Source organism: Heterodontus francisci, chromosome 16, assembly GCF_036365525.1.
Source record: "Heterodontus francisci isolate sHetFra1 chromosome 16, sHetFra1.hap1, whole genome shotgun sequence".
Taxonomy (NCBI): Eukaryota; Metazoa; Chordata; class Chondrichthyes; order Heterodontiformes; family Heterodontidae; genus Heterodontus; species Heterodontus francisci.
Window position 1 is genome coordinate 82,936,630 of NC_090386.1, and position 16,640 is coordinate 82,953,269.

Sequence of the window (16,640 nt, forward strand, 5' to 3'; positions counted from 1 at the left end):
ATGACCCTCACTGTACGCTTTCCCATTTATTTGATCAGCATTCTTATTCAGTCACATAATTCTGCTTTGAATTTCCATGTAGTCTTTGATTTAGGCCTTTATTTAGCTTCTCAGAAGCTATTAATAAACTACATCATAACCCCTTCCAATATCTGTTACTTGTAACATTCTCAAAGAAGCCGAGTAGATTGGTTGAGCAAGAACTTTTCCTGCTAACTTCATGCTGTTACTTATTAAACGATTATTATACAAGCTCCGTAGTTACTTATTAAGCTGTTGCTGCACAGATATGTCTCCAATCTGCGCCATAGTATAGTTTCCATTATTTTACCCAGTTTTTATATAAAGCTTAGTGCGTCTATGTTTGGAACAGTCTAATTATTGAACATCCGGTTGTTCCATATGCACAGGATAAACCCAGTTTGTGTGTAAGACAATTAACATTACTGCACTTAATGGATTCGTTTGTAAAGCACCATTTAAAAAAAAAATATATTATGGTTTATATGTTAATTATGAAGCAGAAAATCAAATTCAGGAATGACTCTAAACATGCTGAATAAATGATTTTAAACTGGCTGGATGTGAGATTTGAATGTTCTTTTGTTTTGGTTTCAGTTGCTTTACTTCAGTGAATCTACCAGTATTACAGGGGGGAAAAAAACCTTCAACTTCCGCCCCTTGTTTACAGGAAGCTCTGCTTAACCATCACAGGGTTCCCTCCCAAACAACCAAGCAGCAATATGAGGGAAAATAACTTTTTCCAGCAAATCGGAAAAATTACTCGTAACTAACTAACAGTAATTGAGATTTTGTGAAAGTTTGGTGGATGCTGTACTTGCTGCCTGTAGGAAGGACAGCGAGTGCTCTTGCCTGAAATATATTTTTAGACATACTTATTTTAAAAAAATTTCATATCTGTATATTTTTAAATATAGTTTTTATATAATGTGCTGCTGGAGACTGTATCAAGAGAGCTGATGCTGATTTGTTAAACTAACTTTGGTGGTTGCTGGAAATAAAGATAGATTGTGCCACTGCACAAACACAGGTTTCTTAAAGCCAAATGCTGCTTTACTAATCCTGTTACGACACCAGACGGATACTTATTCCCTTGAACTTTGGTGTATAAGAAAAGGGCGTCAAGATGGTGACGCTGACAGGAAGATAGCTTCAGAAGGAGAAGTGTTTATAAAACTTGGCAGACTTTTTGGGTCCATGCAAAATATCGAGGAGGAACTGCAGAAACTCTTGCATTCTTGTGGAACCAGAGGTCCGGCTTTAGTGATGACAACTTTTATGTCGCCCCAGCCAGAATCTTGCAAAAGGCCTGGCAAGATATCTCTCCATTTTGGGAGGGTATACCTTGGTATAGTAGAATCCATCTTTATCCAATTCTCTGGCAAGCATGGCTTTGGTTTATATCAGGCATTGCCAACCCTTGTGATTCAGCCCCCTAATCCTGGAGTTTGTTTTAATGTTCATGATTTCCGCTGGCAATTTAAGGATAGAAAATTATGTTCAACTTTCCCAAATGAATTCTAAGTTTTAAACACATTCTGTGAATCGTGACTGTTGGCAACCTTGGAACAATGAAAATTATTATAACTTCAGCACAATCCATTTTGCCTTGGTTATCTTCAGTGGCTCCTTACTGAATATTTTCTAAGAGTGCATCAGCATTATAAGTTTATTGTTGGTGTGATGCGATTTTGGCATTACACCAATGCCAAACTTGTATAGTTTAAATTGACGGTTAAGGTCAGAATTGACTCTTAAAGGAACACAATGAGATATTTCCCCTAGGGAGTCTCACCGTATCCCTTGGTGTCAGGTTGGACTCTGACCATGAATTCAGGCCTCATTTAACTAGCTGGAATCCCAATGCAGCCAGCACAGGCTGAGATCTGTATGCATTTTTGCATTCTTTGTACATATGTATTCACACAGTGAGGTGTGATTAGTTCCAGTATTAAATCAGATGTATGAAACGTGTATTTCAGGCTATCATCTGTCAGAGTTGTTTATGCAAATGGGGTAAGAACTGGAACACAGTAACTGTGTCATCTTTAATGTCAACCAACTATTTCTTTCAAAATTGAAAGGAAATGAGGGTTACGTGCAGGACAAATGGAAAATGACGCACTTAATGCATCTCTGCAGAGGTGGCACAATGTGAAAGCACAAGCCCTAGTCATTTTGTGGCCATGATTAAGCTTGGCATGCTTAGTTTTTGATTAAAATTAATCATATTGGTACATTAGATATCCTACTGCTCTGATACTTGCATGATCAGACATATAAAGCTATTTGTGAATTTTTGGAATGTTTTTTAACTTGTTAATTTGGGTAAGAAAGATTCTTCTAATCAGTGGCCTCTTATAAAGAAGGGTAGTGTTTGAGTTGATTCCTTAACTCTTAAATTTTGTTCTGCAGTCGCTGATATGTGTTTAAGATGAGTGGACCTGGAGAAAACGCATTGGATCTGGTGAATTCTGATTCAAGGAAACGAAAACTTTCTTCCTTTGATGCTCAGGGATCAGGGTATGTGAAAAGCTTTAATAAAGGTATCTTTTGAGGTTGATCTGATTTTAAATGTCAACGACAGTATTATAATTCAGGGAGCAAGCAGTAAATTTTCCTTTCTTCCCTCCGCCTCCCCTAGGCAATCCATTTTTCCAAAATTACATTTTCACTATTTGTAGCCATCTGCAGTGAGTCTCAGAAGTGTGGTATAGGCATCAGATGTCCTGTTTGAGAATCTCTTGCAAATGTCTGGTGAATGGGTCAGTTTGGAGAAGGAATTTGATTTTTCTCTCCTTCCTTTCCTATTTTTCCCCCTCGGGAAAGTGGCTTTTGGGTTACCCCAGGCTTATCACAAAAAATAAGCATTTTTAATCAGTGTCAGAATATCAGCACCTCTGTATAACTTGATTTTAAATAACAGTTTTAAAATACAATATGGAACAATTTACCAGTTACACTGGTGTACAGTAGTCTGTTATCTCTTCAGATTCTTAGTACATTTGCATTTAGAATGTGTGCTTGTAAGCTGATCATTCATAGTGGTAAATAGCTCTGAAACTAGTTCAAATATATTCTCAGTTTGGTGCAATGAATTGCCAAATGATTTCTTGGGAATCACCACTGGTATAAATACCTCTCCAGACTAGGTCCTAAGGCAGTGTTCGGTCAACAGGAGTTAGAGCTGGTTGTGGACTCTTGATCTGAATTTCTCCACTGCCCAAAATGCTGATTGAGCTGCCATGAGAATTTTCTTAGAGTTGCTGCAGAAAAAAAATACAGCTGTCTTATACATGTATTTTCAAGCTTGTCCAGGTGGAATCTGCCACAACCTACACTACACAACTGTTCAACACCAAGTCTTGGCACAAACAATGTAGTGAGTTGAACTGCGTCAAACATGTCTGAGGAGTGAAAGATTTTCTGGCTTGCAAGGCAATGTCCTAGATACCAAAATACTGTTTTCCAGGCCAACTATCAGAATAAGTTCTAAGTGCTGCCACCTTCAGGAAGACTGCAGTACTACAATATTAAAAAAAAAAATATATATATATATGATCAGTGACGTATGCTGTAAATTACGACACATCACCTGTCCATCTTTTTCCGTTGTGATCTTGCGCTGAAATTTCCTTGTAAAGTTGTTTGTGCAACAGTGAGCATAATGTGGCATCAGAACCTTAGAAGTGATGAACCAATACCCCATATTCATCAGTGAGCTAATTAAGATGATCAATATTGACATGATATGAATTCTGAATTTCAAATCCTTTCGCTGTGCTGAACTTGATCACTTGCAGATATAGTTTGAGTTGTGGACGCACTTAACTGCTATATTCAATTTTCAGGAACATTGTAAATTAGAGATTATTTTTTGCTGTTTATTTAGAAGATGACAATTTAAGCTGCTTGAAAAGTCTCAGATTAAACAAACCCGTACTTGTATCAATGGTACCTGCAGACACTTCAGTGTTCTACACCATGCACACAATATAAAGTAAACCCACTACACAATGCTGATGTGTTTTAATAGGCTTTGACACTCCTCCACTGGATCATTTAGATCATCCTCCACTCATTTAGATCCTTGAATCAATCATCCTGGCACTTGGTCAATTCTGCATTCCTTCTCTGAATTCTCTCGACTTCTATCAACCTTTGTTGAGCTTGGTCAGTACTTTGTTCCTCTGATGATTGTCAGAGCTAACTATTCTTCTCTGCCAGATGGGAACTGGGCTTCTCCTCAGCTCGCCAGTGACTGTTGCAGTTTCTACTTCCTCACTTGTCTACATCAAGGCCTTAGTCCACTGCTCTCTCTTGGTCCTCAGATAATTGATTTATTGACTTTCCTTTCTGCCCGCTTCCTATACCCCTCCATACCGGACCTATATCTCCATCTTGTTGACATAGCATGGGTTTCCTTCACGTGCATCTGTGTGCACACCTTGGCTAACGCTCCAAAGCCTATTACTTCTAACTATCCTTTCAGTCCAGCCTGTTTTTTTTTCTACTTCTATTGTCTTCACCTGGCTATGGCACCATTCATCTCCCTTTTCTCTGGTACCACACCTCCCATGATCCTGCACTTTGGCACAGTTTACTCTCTCCTCCTGATGTCCCAGGCTTGAAACTCCCCCACGTCCCCATAAGCCAGCCGACAATTTCTCCCTGCAAGCAACTTGACAACTTTCCTGGACCCAACATGGGACATGTTAGTGGCTCTCCAGAGCAGCAACTCTGCCCCACCATCCACAGCAGCTGCCTCACCCAGCACACCCCTCAGAAGTTGATCCCTCCAGTCTCCTTCGCATCCTACTCACTTATCCCACTGCCATTTGTATGGCCTTGTTGAGGCATGGGTCAGAGAGATCGGAGATAAGCCGACAACATTCAGGTACAAACTGTTGAGGTATGAGAACCATCTGTCTTGATGTACGTTTCAGTATGCCTTGTTTTCAGATCTTTTTGATTGGCACCAACTCCTCCATGGTAGCTGAAATTGGGAACTTGGTACAAGTGGAATTGGGATTATTAAACCAATGTCAATCCAGAATGTTCGTTTGCCAACAAGGTTCACCACTGGAGCTGTTGATTTAATTTATTGATGTCACTGAATAGTTAAGTGCAAGTTAAATTACAATACAAAAGTGAATACCACAACAATTTAAAGCATTACTGTTTACTGAATAAATTGACAATATTTCAGTGCCACATATACTCTCCACCTAAGAAATATTGAGGTAAATTCACCAATTCTGCATTCTCAGCCTTGTTTGAAAGAAGCTTGGGTTGGAGATAAGCCAACATTACTGTAGTGCCAATTCTTGGTTCTGCTGTCCCTTCAAGGACAATGTGGTACTGGTGAATTTACTGAAGTGTACTGTGGAATCTCATGCTGACAAACCCTCTCAATTGACCATTTTCTTAAAGTCCTGTTCTAGAAAATATTATCTTGGTATGCCATAAATACAGAAAGTGCTGGAGGTACTCAGGTCAGGCAGCATCTGTGGAGAGAGAAGCAGAGTTAATGTTTCAGGTCTGTGACCTTTCATCAGAACTTTTCAGACTTCCAGCATCTGCAGCATTTTGCTTTTATCTTGGTATGCCAAATTGATCTTGATTATGCTTGTTGGCTAACTCAGAGTACACAACTTACAGTGCTTTACTCTGGTAGAATGAGCATTCTGTCATCATCAAGTAGTAGTCATTGATTTTGTGGCAGTAATAAATTACAGAATATGTGGATTGTGTTGAAAGCAAATTGGTGATCTTGTATTCTGGCAAGAACTAGATTGTTATAAGGTTGTATGTTGGTAGTCATTATTAGAGTATTCACCATCCTGTATAACTTGTGTTTAACAGTGTGAACTGTAGCATTGAAAAGCGTCGTCGTGAGCAAGAGAGCAAATATATTGAGGAGCTGGCTGAACTAATCTCTGCCAACCTAAGTGACATTGACAACTTCAATGTCAAACCTGATAAATGTGCAATCTTGAAAGAAACTGTGAGGCAGATTCGTCAGATAAAGGAGCAAGGTAATCTGGTACATTATAATCCTTCCACGTAGTATTACTGAGGGAAATATCCAGTGAACTGAGTCACTATCAAATTTTGTTTGATAACACTCCTGTGAAGCACCTTGGGACATTTTACTACATTAAAGGCACTATATAAATGCAAGTAGCTGTTGTAAAATTTACATGAATTACCTTTGGGAATACAGTGCCTTCAAAGTTGGGTATTAATAGTGAAGCCCAGAAAAATATTGTGGTGCCTTCTGGCAATAAAATGCTTGGTAAATCCCCCACTATCCCTAAATTTTCCCATATTAGTCTCAGAAGATCTCTTCCTATTGCAATGATCTTTATGGTCTCCCTCTAAACAAAATTGTTAATTCGTGTCCAGTATTGGGCACCTTAACATTGAATGCCATTGTTCACAGGCAATTGGTACTTCTATCGAAATTATAAAAACTGGGACCTCAGCTGCTGCAGTGATGGGTCCTGCAAGCCACTGTTGGGTTTGTACTTGCAGCTAACTGTACAAAATCAGATTCTTTCCTTTTTAACCATCAATTGCAGGTCTGCAGCAGGCTTTGATTTGGACTTATGGTGCGAACAAAGGTAAATGGAGGTCTGGGGCCACTGTTTAACTACACCCTTCTGGGTGGCTAAGCTACTTATAAAAATGACTCATGACTCTTCAGCATGGTGGATTTTCCCCCCTCCTCTTTCACAAGTTGTATTGTAATTGCTTCATATCAATTTGCCAAAAACTGTCAATATGCTCCCAGGGCAAAGAGATTGAAGGTATTGTTCCAATATGGTGTGCTGGCATTTGGACCATTTGAACAAAGTTCCACAATTAATTTCAGTGGAATTGTTGGAACAAGGTGGACCATATGTGTTAGTTCTGCAGAGAAATGTTCAAACGTTAGATGCTAAACTTTAGTGGGGCTAGTTCTTTTTGTCCAGTCATAAGTTGTGGCTGGAATATTTAGCTTTGTATTCCATACTTTCTTTTGCGCCATTCTAACTTTTAAAAAAAAAAGTACTTTTTTATTGAGTTTCTTCAATTTCCCAGAGTTTTGGGGGTTCAGTCTTGTCCCTGATTTTTCTCCCATTATTTTATACTAAAAATAGAACCTGAAATATCAGAATATGCAGATTTTGGAATAATAAATTAACATAATGTTTAATAATCCTCACTCAAACTCTGATTTCCCAAAATATATAGTAAGTAATGATCAAAATTAATTGATTGCATGAAATATTACCACCCCTCCATACTCCTTGCACATGTGATAAGATTGAGAATGATAGAACACTGTTGATGTGTTTCTTGTCCCTTACCTTTAAATCCTCATCCTCGTCCCACCCTATCTCTGCAATTTCTACCAACTCTATATCCTTCTCTGAACTCTTCATTCACTGACTACAGCGCTGGTGACAGAGCCTTCAGTTGTCTGGTCCTACCTTCTGGATTTCCCTTCCTAAACACCTCCAACTCTCTCTTTTCTAAACTTTCTGAAATTTCATCTTTTTTGGTCACCCCTCCTACACTTTCCCTTCTTGACTCAGTATCCCTCTTTTCCACATGCCTATTCATGAAGCAGATAGGGATTTTCTTCTGTTAAAAGGCACAATATAAATACAACTTGTTGTTGAACTTAGTAAATTGTTAAAGTTGTTAAGCTCAGAAGCTGGTGTAATGGATTTGTGATCAAGAAACTAGTGCAATGCTTTAACTGCTTTTTTTTAAACCTATACTCGAGCTCTGTTTACAACTCTAACTTTAAAAAATATGCCCCTAGGTTACTTCTAGGAAAGAATGGACATTGGTGTAGCAGTGAAACTTGAGAGCAGCCTTTCTATTTGTTTTTTTCTCTGTACAGTTAGAGATGTTTGTTTTTCTTCATAGGAAAAGCATCTTCAAATGAAGATGATGTGCAGAAAGCGGATGTATCTTCGACAGGGCAAGGAGTCATTGACAAAGATTCATTGGGGCCTCTCTTACTTAAGGTAAGCCTCAAATGCACAATAGATTTTATTTTCATGTTTATGCGCATATGCACTTCACCTTTGAATTGGAAGAAACTTCTAGTGGACAGTTTAATTATTCAAGTACACTTCGGTCTAAAAAGTTTTTTTCTATTAATCTCTGAATGCTACTGGACATACATCCTTTAAAAAACATCCTTCACTTACTGCCCTGAAATGAGCCCTGTGGTGAATTCTGATAAATATTCTTCGAGATTTTACACAGCAAGACATGGTTTTCTATGTGGTTTGTAGGCCTTGGATGGCTTTCTGTTTGTGGTCAATCGAGATGGAAACATTGTGTTCGTGTCTGAAAACGTTACCCAGTACCTTCAGTACAAACAGGAGGAGCTTATGAACACTAGTGTGTATAACATCCTTCACCAAGAGGACCGTGATGAATTTCTTCGAAATTTGCCAAAATCTACAGGTAGGACGAGTATTTTAATTTGCCACGTTCAGATGTATTGTGTGTGTGGACAAGGAAATTTTAAGGTGACCATGCCATACTTCAAAGTACCCCTCTCCCCAAGGATCAGTATACTGACGTCCTTAGGCAGTATTCGAAATAGGTGCTTAGTTCCAGATGAATCTCAGTATTGCGAGAATACTTGATCAAACAACACAACATTTTCATCTCTTTGGAGGAGGCAAAGTTCCAACTCAAAGTTAATTATGCGTCCCATAGGTGATGGCAGCACGGTACAGTCTTTAATACTATTGCAATTACACTTTCTCTCTCGGATAGTTGAGACAGCCTCCCTTGTCCCAGGATGTATATTTTTTAAAAAGGTGCCATTTGAGGCCTTAAGATTGTGGTCTAGGGAGTTAAGTATGTAGATCAGACCCCTGTCCTCCTTCATATGTCTTGGTTTGGTATCCAAATCTTTGCTATCAGGTGGGGGCACCCAACTTCACGGAGCATAGATGGAAAGGTTATTATTCCAATCAATATGTTTGACAGATAAGTATGCTCAAGCCAAATCACAGAGACTCAGGATAGCCAACACCACCATGGAAAGGTACACGACCAAGCAAAGTGACAACATGAATCAACTCAGATCTTTGACAAATCAAGTTACCTAGAGATAGAAGCGGCAGCATTCCAGTGAAAGAAGTGGCTGGAGCTTTATTATCGGAGTTGTGACAGTTAAGGCAGAGCATTCCTCAGTCTTCCTTCTATTTCCTGTAATATTCAAGATCGTTCACTAGATCCAAGTAAGAGCTGACTGTTGTCACAGTGACCATTACTGGGAATAATTAAATTTTGATTCTTGGGACCACCTTAAGTTAGCATCATTTGACTGCTTCCCTCGCTGCTCCCCACCCCTTTGCATTCCTTCCAGTTACGGTCAGGGGCAGGAGAGCACAGTAGTTCTCAGAGATTGCATTTGACTTCTTGAACTTTTGAGGGAACTAGTCTAAGGCAAGATTTATTTCCTTCAGAGATGGACACCTTACGAGCATCTTAAAGCTTTCAGCTTAGTAGTCTATAATGGTAGCTGTCAGTGAGAGGTACATTTGCATCAAGGGCATTCAGTTTTAATTCACAGTTGCTGCTTGCTGAGGCTTTCAAGCTCACTCACTGACTTCATGTGCTTTCCTTTGGCAGAAAGCCTTTTTGATAAACAACTAATGGTATCCAGATTCATAAAAGGCCCATAATAACACATTTTATGTGTCAATTAACGCCTACCTGGAATGTAAATTTTCAGTTGAAATAAGGTTATAGCTGACCCATTTCATGCCATGATTTCTTGTGGATTCATGCTTTATAAAAAAAAAAAATTCCTGACCCAGCAATACGGAACCTGGTAACTGGGAGGAAGGGAGAGATTGGAGGGAGGGAGATGGGGTCAGATCCCAGCAGGAGGCTTGAAATCAGAGCTTAGTGGGCGGGGCTGGTCACCGATCTCAGCAGCGAGGAAAGGCTAAAGTTTTCCTCCTCCTGGTCCACAAGCAATGCATAACATTGAACATGAAGTCTGGCAGTTGCTAGCCTCTAATATGTTGTGCTACTATGATTAACTTAATTTGCATACAGAGGTTCATGGGGTGGGAGAGGTGGGACGTTGGAAGAATAACATTAAGTTACCAATTGTAATGTAGTTTAGCCTATACATACAAATTGCTGCTCCATCTGGCCATTCCAATTTCAAACTTGCCGAATTTCTGAAGTAGTGAATTATTCAACTTCATGTTCCCTTGGTACTGCCTTGAACACTGGTGAGCAGTGAATGGTGATACTTTTAGTGAGAATGACTGGCACCTGAAGAAACTGGATAAAAAGTAGGTTTGTTTTTAAAAATGTTAAGGCATTGAGGATATTCCAACAGGAAAAGGTGGCAAAGCAGAAAGTTAAAATATTGAATGACCGACTTAATCTTTTGTATACGGCACATTTTTTTCTTTTTTTAGACTGTATATTCTTTATATTGGCACACACTGAAGCAAAACATTTTAATGTTTGTTTCTATACTTGTATTCCCAGTTATAAACATTTCAGGAAAACCTCCAAAGAAATGTAGAAATAAAATTTTTAGTGTATGAGAAATGACTTCAGGGATCCCAGATCATGAGCAAAGTGTGCAGCACTGCTGTATAGGTATATTGGATGACTAGGTGCAATAAGGTATTGGAGCTGGGATATTCCTGGAGCACCCTAAAGACTTGTCAATGCAATGATAACCCTCCCCCCCCCCCCCCCCCATTAATTATTAGTCTATTAACAGGTTTGCAAATGTATCTTAATACTGCCAATGCATATATGTCCAGATTTTACAGATTGCGTCTGATTTGTTCACTATAAAGATTGCTGTATTATTGCTCATGATCAGTATTCATTTTTTCCCTCAGTGAATGGGGTTTCTTGGACAAATGAAACACAGAGACAGAAGAGCCATACGTTCAACTGTCGCATGTTAGTCCAGATGCCATATGATTCTTTAGAGGAGTCAAATGGAAACCACGAGCCACGTCAGAAATATGAAACTATGCAGTGCTTTGCACTTTCTCAGCCAAAGGCTATGACTGAAGAGGGTGAAGGTAAGCCTCTAATAAACCAATAAAACTTCTCAAGTGATTTGTTTTTATTAAAGTAGGTCACTTAGTGAATTGGCTGTAATGTTCTTTGCACCAAGTGTTGAGGCTTTTTTATTCATTCATGGGCGTAGACATCGCTGGCAAGGCCAACATTTACACTCAGCATTATTGTCTTTGAGAAGGTGGTGGGTAAGCCACCTTCTTGAACTGCTAGAGTGTGTGTTGAAGATACGCCCACAGTGCTGTTAGGTAGGCAGCTCCAGGATTTTTCCAGCAATGATGAAGGAACGGAATATTTCCAAGTTAGGATGATGTGTGCCTTGGAGGAGAACTTGCAGGTGATCGTGTTCCCATGCGCCTGCTGCCCTTGTCCTTCTAGGCATTAGAGGTCACGTGTTAGGGAGGTTCCGTCGAAGAAGCCTTGGCGAGTTGCTGCAGTGCATCTTGTAGATGGTACACACAGCAGTCGTGGTGCACTGTTGGTGGAGGGAGTGAATGTTTGAAGTGGTGGATGAGTTACTGATCAAACAGGCTGCTTTGTCCTGGATGATGTCAAGCTTCTTGAGTATAGTTAGAGCTGCACTCATCTAGGCAAGTGGAGAGTATTCAGTCACACTCCTGACTTGTGATCTGGTGGTGGAAAAGCTTTGGGGAGTCAGGAGCTGCATCACTTTGAGCAGAATACCCAGCCTGTAAACTGCTCTTGTAGCCACAGTATTTATTTGGCAGGTCCAATTAAGTTTCTGGTCAATGGTGACACATTACCCCCACCCCAGGATATCACTGGTGGAGGAATTGGCAATGTTAATGCTGTTGCATGTCAAGGGTTGCTGGTTAGTCTCGCTTGTTGGAGATGGGCATTGCTTGGCACTTGTGTTGTATGAATATTACTTTCTGCTTACCAGTCCAAGCCTGAAAGTTATCCAGGTCTTTCTGCATGCGGGCATGGACTGTTTTATTTTCTGAGCAGTGGCAAATGGAATTGAACACTGGTGTTGCAGCATGAAAGGGAAATAGGGTAAAGTTACTGCACAGCTCTCTACAGCAAGATTTAAAAGAAGTTAACATTTTCTGTGGTCAGAAATTAGAACATTTTCTTAAACTACCCAGTAAACAGTTTAAATGGATCTGCTTCAACCTTCATAGTATTAAAATCTTTAATTGGGTCATCTCAGTGTTTTTTCCCTTTTTTCCATAGGACAAGCCCAACATTATAGAATCATAAAATGGTTACAGCACAGAAGGAGGCAATTCGGCCCACCATGTCCATGCTGGCTCTCAGCAAGCGCAACTCAGCTAGTGCCACTCCTCAGCCCTTTACCTGGAATTTTTTCTCTTGAGATAAATATTCAATTCCCTTTTGAAAGCCATGATTGAATCTACCTGCACCACACACACTCAGGCAGAGCATTCCAGAGCTGAACTACCTGCAGCCTAAAAAAAGATATTCCTCATGCCACCATTGGTTCTTTTGCATTCACCTTAAATCAGTGTCCTTTGGTTCTCAACCCTTCTGCCAATGGGAACAGTTTCTCCCTGTCTACTCTGTCCAATCCCCCCTTGATGTTGAACACTCTGTCAAATCTCCCTTCAAACTTCTCTAAGGAGAAGAGCCCCAGCTTCTCCAATCTACCACGTAACTGAAGTCCTTCATCCCTGGAACCATGTAAATCTTTTCTGCACCCTCTTAAATGCCTTCAATCCTACCTAAAGTGTGGTGCCCTGAATTGGACACACTACTCCGGTTGAGGCTGAGCCAGTGTTTATTAAGATTCACCATAATTTCCTTGCTTTTGTAATCTATACCTCTACTAATAAAGCTCAGGATCTTGTATGCCTTTGTTACAACCGGGTGAGGAAGGGGTCTCCGGCTCCCCTTTCTCCCCTTCTCTGGTTTGATCACAACAGGGTCTATCTTTTAAACACAGTGATTTTAACTTACCACCTCAGAGCACTCGCTCACTGTACCTCTAATTATAATTGTAAATGAATCAATCAGACAGGTTTTCTTGAGTTTAAACAAGAAAGATGTAACTTTATTAACCTTATCACTCTAAACTGGTTAAAATGACTAAAATACATGATGCATCCACGTTCATGTTCGTACGAGAGGCACACACACACACACACACACACACACACACACACACACACAGGAAAAGGCAGAGTTGGGAGGTTGGTGTAGAGTCCTTCAAAATGGGGAATTTAAATACGGAAGTGTAATCCCAGTGTCCTTAGGTGAAATTGAAGTTTTGAAATCATTGCTGGGCCGTGTGCACAATTCGGGCTTGCTTCTCTGGTTCCGGAAGGCCGAAGAGAGGCTTTATCCATCCTGTTGGTTGTTGCCTGTGAGGATCTGTAGATTTGAGGTTTAGCTGCAGCCGAGGCTCCCCTGGGACTTTGCTGGAGAGGGAGACAGGAGAGAGATGTTCCTTCGTTGGAGTTCAGTTACTGTCTTCAGGCACAATTCACAAACTCACAGGTATGTCATGTGACCACCTCTTTGTTTGGAAACAGAAGTTTCTGGAAGATTTTTTGAAATTCAAAGTTCTTCTCTCAAGCTGTGCAAAAATACTTGGTTGGGTGGGGTGGGTGTGATGTTTTCGCTCTTTCAATGTCAATGGGTGTCTGAGGCTTTTGACGACCACTATAGACAATAAAGGCCTGCTCAGGTCAGGAAAAAAAAAACCCGACCCAAACCTGACAGAACCACATCCCTCCATTTTTTCCCCCCGCACCCAATCCAACCCGAGCCCGACCCGACCACCGGAATGTTCACTTCACCTACCTTCTGATTCCAAACCTGCAGGAAGCTGCAGCATGAGCGTGATGATGCATAGAGACGCTCGCTGCGCAGACTCCGTTTCCCTCCTTAACGTTCCGGACTCCCAGCTCAGGTCGGCTTTTCAACTTCTGAATCTTATTAAACTCAACTTCCCAACAGAGCAAAATGTAATACTGTGTGCCCCCGAGCCCGAAAGCCAGACCAGGAAGAGCGACCCAAACCTGACACGTCGTCGGGTCCAGGGGGGTAGCAGGCCTTTAATTGACAAAAAAACATTTTGTAAGTGATTGAATCAGAGCGCACCCCTATTGTTCTAGCTGGACTGGGTAATTACCTCTGTCTCTCAGCCAGCCTTTGGCTTCTCATGTGCAAATTGTGCATGGCCATCTTTAGCTGTTCTGCTTTTAAGTTATTTGGAATAATGTGCAGTAAAAAGTCTCTGGAAACGTTCCATACGATGAAATTAATATTTTCCATTTGGCATGTGGGATTTCCATCGCAACTTATTAACAGATTTTGCAACCTGCCCTGCCACTTTCAACGATTTGTGCACATATACCCCAGGTTCTTCTGCTCCTGCACCCCCTTTAGAATTGTATCCTTTATTTTATATTGCCTTTCCTCGTTCTTCCTACCAAAATGTATCACTTCATACTTCTCGGCGTTAAATTTCACTGCCATGTGTCCGTCTATTTCACCAGCCTGTCTGTCTGTCCTTGAGGTCTATCACTATCCTCCCCACAGTTCACAGTACTTCTAGTTTTATGTCATCTGCAAATTTTGAAATTGTGACCTGCACACCCAAGTCTGGCTCATTAATTATAGATCAATAAAAGCAGTCATCCTAATACCAACCCCTGGGGAACCCCACTTGTATACCTTCCACCTGTCCAAAAAAACAACCGTTCACCACTACTGTTTCCTGTCACTCAGCCAACTTTGTATCCAGGCTGCCACTTTCCCTTGTATTCCATGCGCTTCAACTTTACTGACATGTCTGTTATGTGGCACTTTATCAAACACCTTTCAGAAGTCCATGTACATCATATCAACCGCATTACCCTCATCAGCTCTCTCTGTTACCTCATCAAAAAACTCAATCAAATTATTTAAACACTATTTGCCCTGAACAAATCCGTACTGGCTTTCCTTAATTAATCCACATTTGTTCAAGTGACTATTAATTTTGTCGCAAATTATTGTTTCTAAAAGCTTTCCCACCACCCTGGTTAAACTGACTGGCCTGTAGTTTTTTTAATTCTTTCAAGGGATGTGGGCGCCACTGGCAAGGCCAGCATTTGTCGCCCATCCCCAATTGCCCTTGACAACTGAGTGGCTTACTAGGCCATTTCAGAGGGCAGTTAAGAGTCAATCACATCGCTGTCGATCTAGAGTTACGTGTAGATGAGACCAGCCTAAGGGCAGTAGATTTCCTTCCCTAAAGGATATGAGTGAACCAGATGGGTTTTTACGACAATCGATGATCGTTTCATGGCACCATTACTGAGACTCGCTTTTTAATTCCAGATTTTTAATGAATGGAATTTATTAATTAATTGAATTTAAATTCTGCCAGCTGCCGTGGTGGGATTTGAATCCATCTCCCCAGGACATTAGTCTGGACTTCTGGATTACTAGTTCAGTGACATTGCCTGTCCTGGTCATTTATCGACTTTAAGTACAGTTAGCCTTTCTGATACCTCCTTAACATTTCCTCATACGGTGCTTGCTTTTGTGCATGCTGAAGAGCAGTTATCTCATTACTTTGTTTAGGTAACATGCAGTAATATGAGATGAGGACTGAACGAATCTTCATCAACAACATCAACTTTTAATTTGTGCTGTCATTCTCTGCATATGACAGTAACTTTTATATGCTTTTTTTCTACCACAGGCAAGCACTTGGTATAATGGTTTCAAAGATTTATCTATGCCGTCTCATCCCTAGATCTATTTCCAGTTCAGGATGCTATATAACTGCTGTTTTTAATGCACACTTTTTTTTGTTCTTTGCTTCCATACTTATATTTTTGCATTTTTTGAAATTATACATGCAACATGATGACCCAGAATTTCTTTGTAATTTTTGGAGTAACCGCAGCATAGTGTCGCGTTTCAACTGGAAACTTGCATATAACTGATTTATGCTGGTCCTGCACTGAAACATGACTACACTCAAGTTTTCTAAATCTTTAAGGCCATTGTTTGCTAATTTTGTTTTTTACTGTGGCTGAACTTAAATTAGCTGCCATCTTTAATCAAATTGGCCACCATTAGTGCTCCATCATCTGTCTATATTGTCATGCAGGCCCCCACCTGCCAAAAATGAGGCCCACATATTTTGCCACATGGACATTAAATTTTAAAATTGGTGCTGGGAAGAAAAGAAGGCCTATTACAAGGGGTTGCCAAGCCCCTGACTGGAAAGACATTTTTTGCATAATAGCAGACAGTGTTGGAAACAAGGAACCAGTCCCTGCTCCCCAATACACAGATGAGACCTGGTCTAACAAGTCGGTCATGTGACCACCTGCTGGCCAACTAAGGGAGTTTTAAATTGGAGAAACAGTGTTGGACCTTAGAAAGCTGTTTGCTGCTGGACTGGAAGAGACCTCGCTCCTGTCTACTCTCATCTCGCTCTCACCAGCTTCGGAATCCATTGAAGACATATGGACACCACCGACGCACAGTGGCAGCAGTGTGTACCACCTACACGATGCACTGCAGTAATGCACCAAGGCTACTTAGAC

At 40.5% G+C, this 16,640-nt stretch overlaps 1 protein-coding gene across 11 annotated transcripts in view; it reads left to right on the forward strand.

Moving 5' to 3' along the window:
• Positions 1–16,640, forward strand: part of LOC137378257 (nuclear receptor coactivator 3-like) — a 295,743-nt gene that overhangs the window by 233,885 nt on the left and 45,218 nt on the right. For 9 of the 11 annotated variants that reach the window (XM_068048490.1, XM_068048497.1, XM_068048498.1 and 6 more), the window contains 5 exons: positions 2,437–2,544; positions 5,887–6,059; positions 7,945–8,045; positions 8,319–8,493; positions 10,920–11,108. In XM_068048490.1, coding sequence (XP_067904591.1) covers positions 2,456–2,544; positions 5,887–6,059; positions 7,945–8,045; positions 8,319–8,493; positions 10,920–11,108 — 727 coding nt within the window. In that variant the 5' untranslated portion in view covers positions 2,437–2,455. Of the gene's footprint in view, positions 1–2,262; positions 2,350–2,436; positions 2,545–5,886; positions 6,060–7,944; positions 8,046–8,318; positions 8,494–10,919; positions 11,109–16,640 lie in introns of those variants that run through there. The other 2 variants (XM_068048495.1, XM_068048500.1) reach the window with 2 other exon arrangements.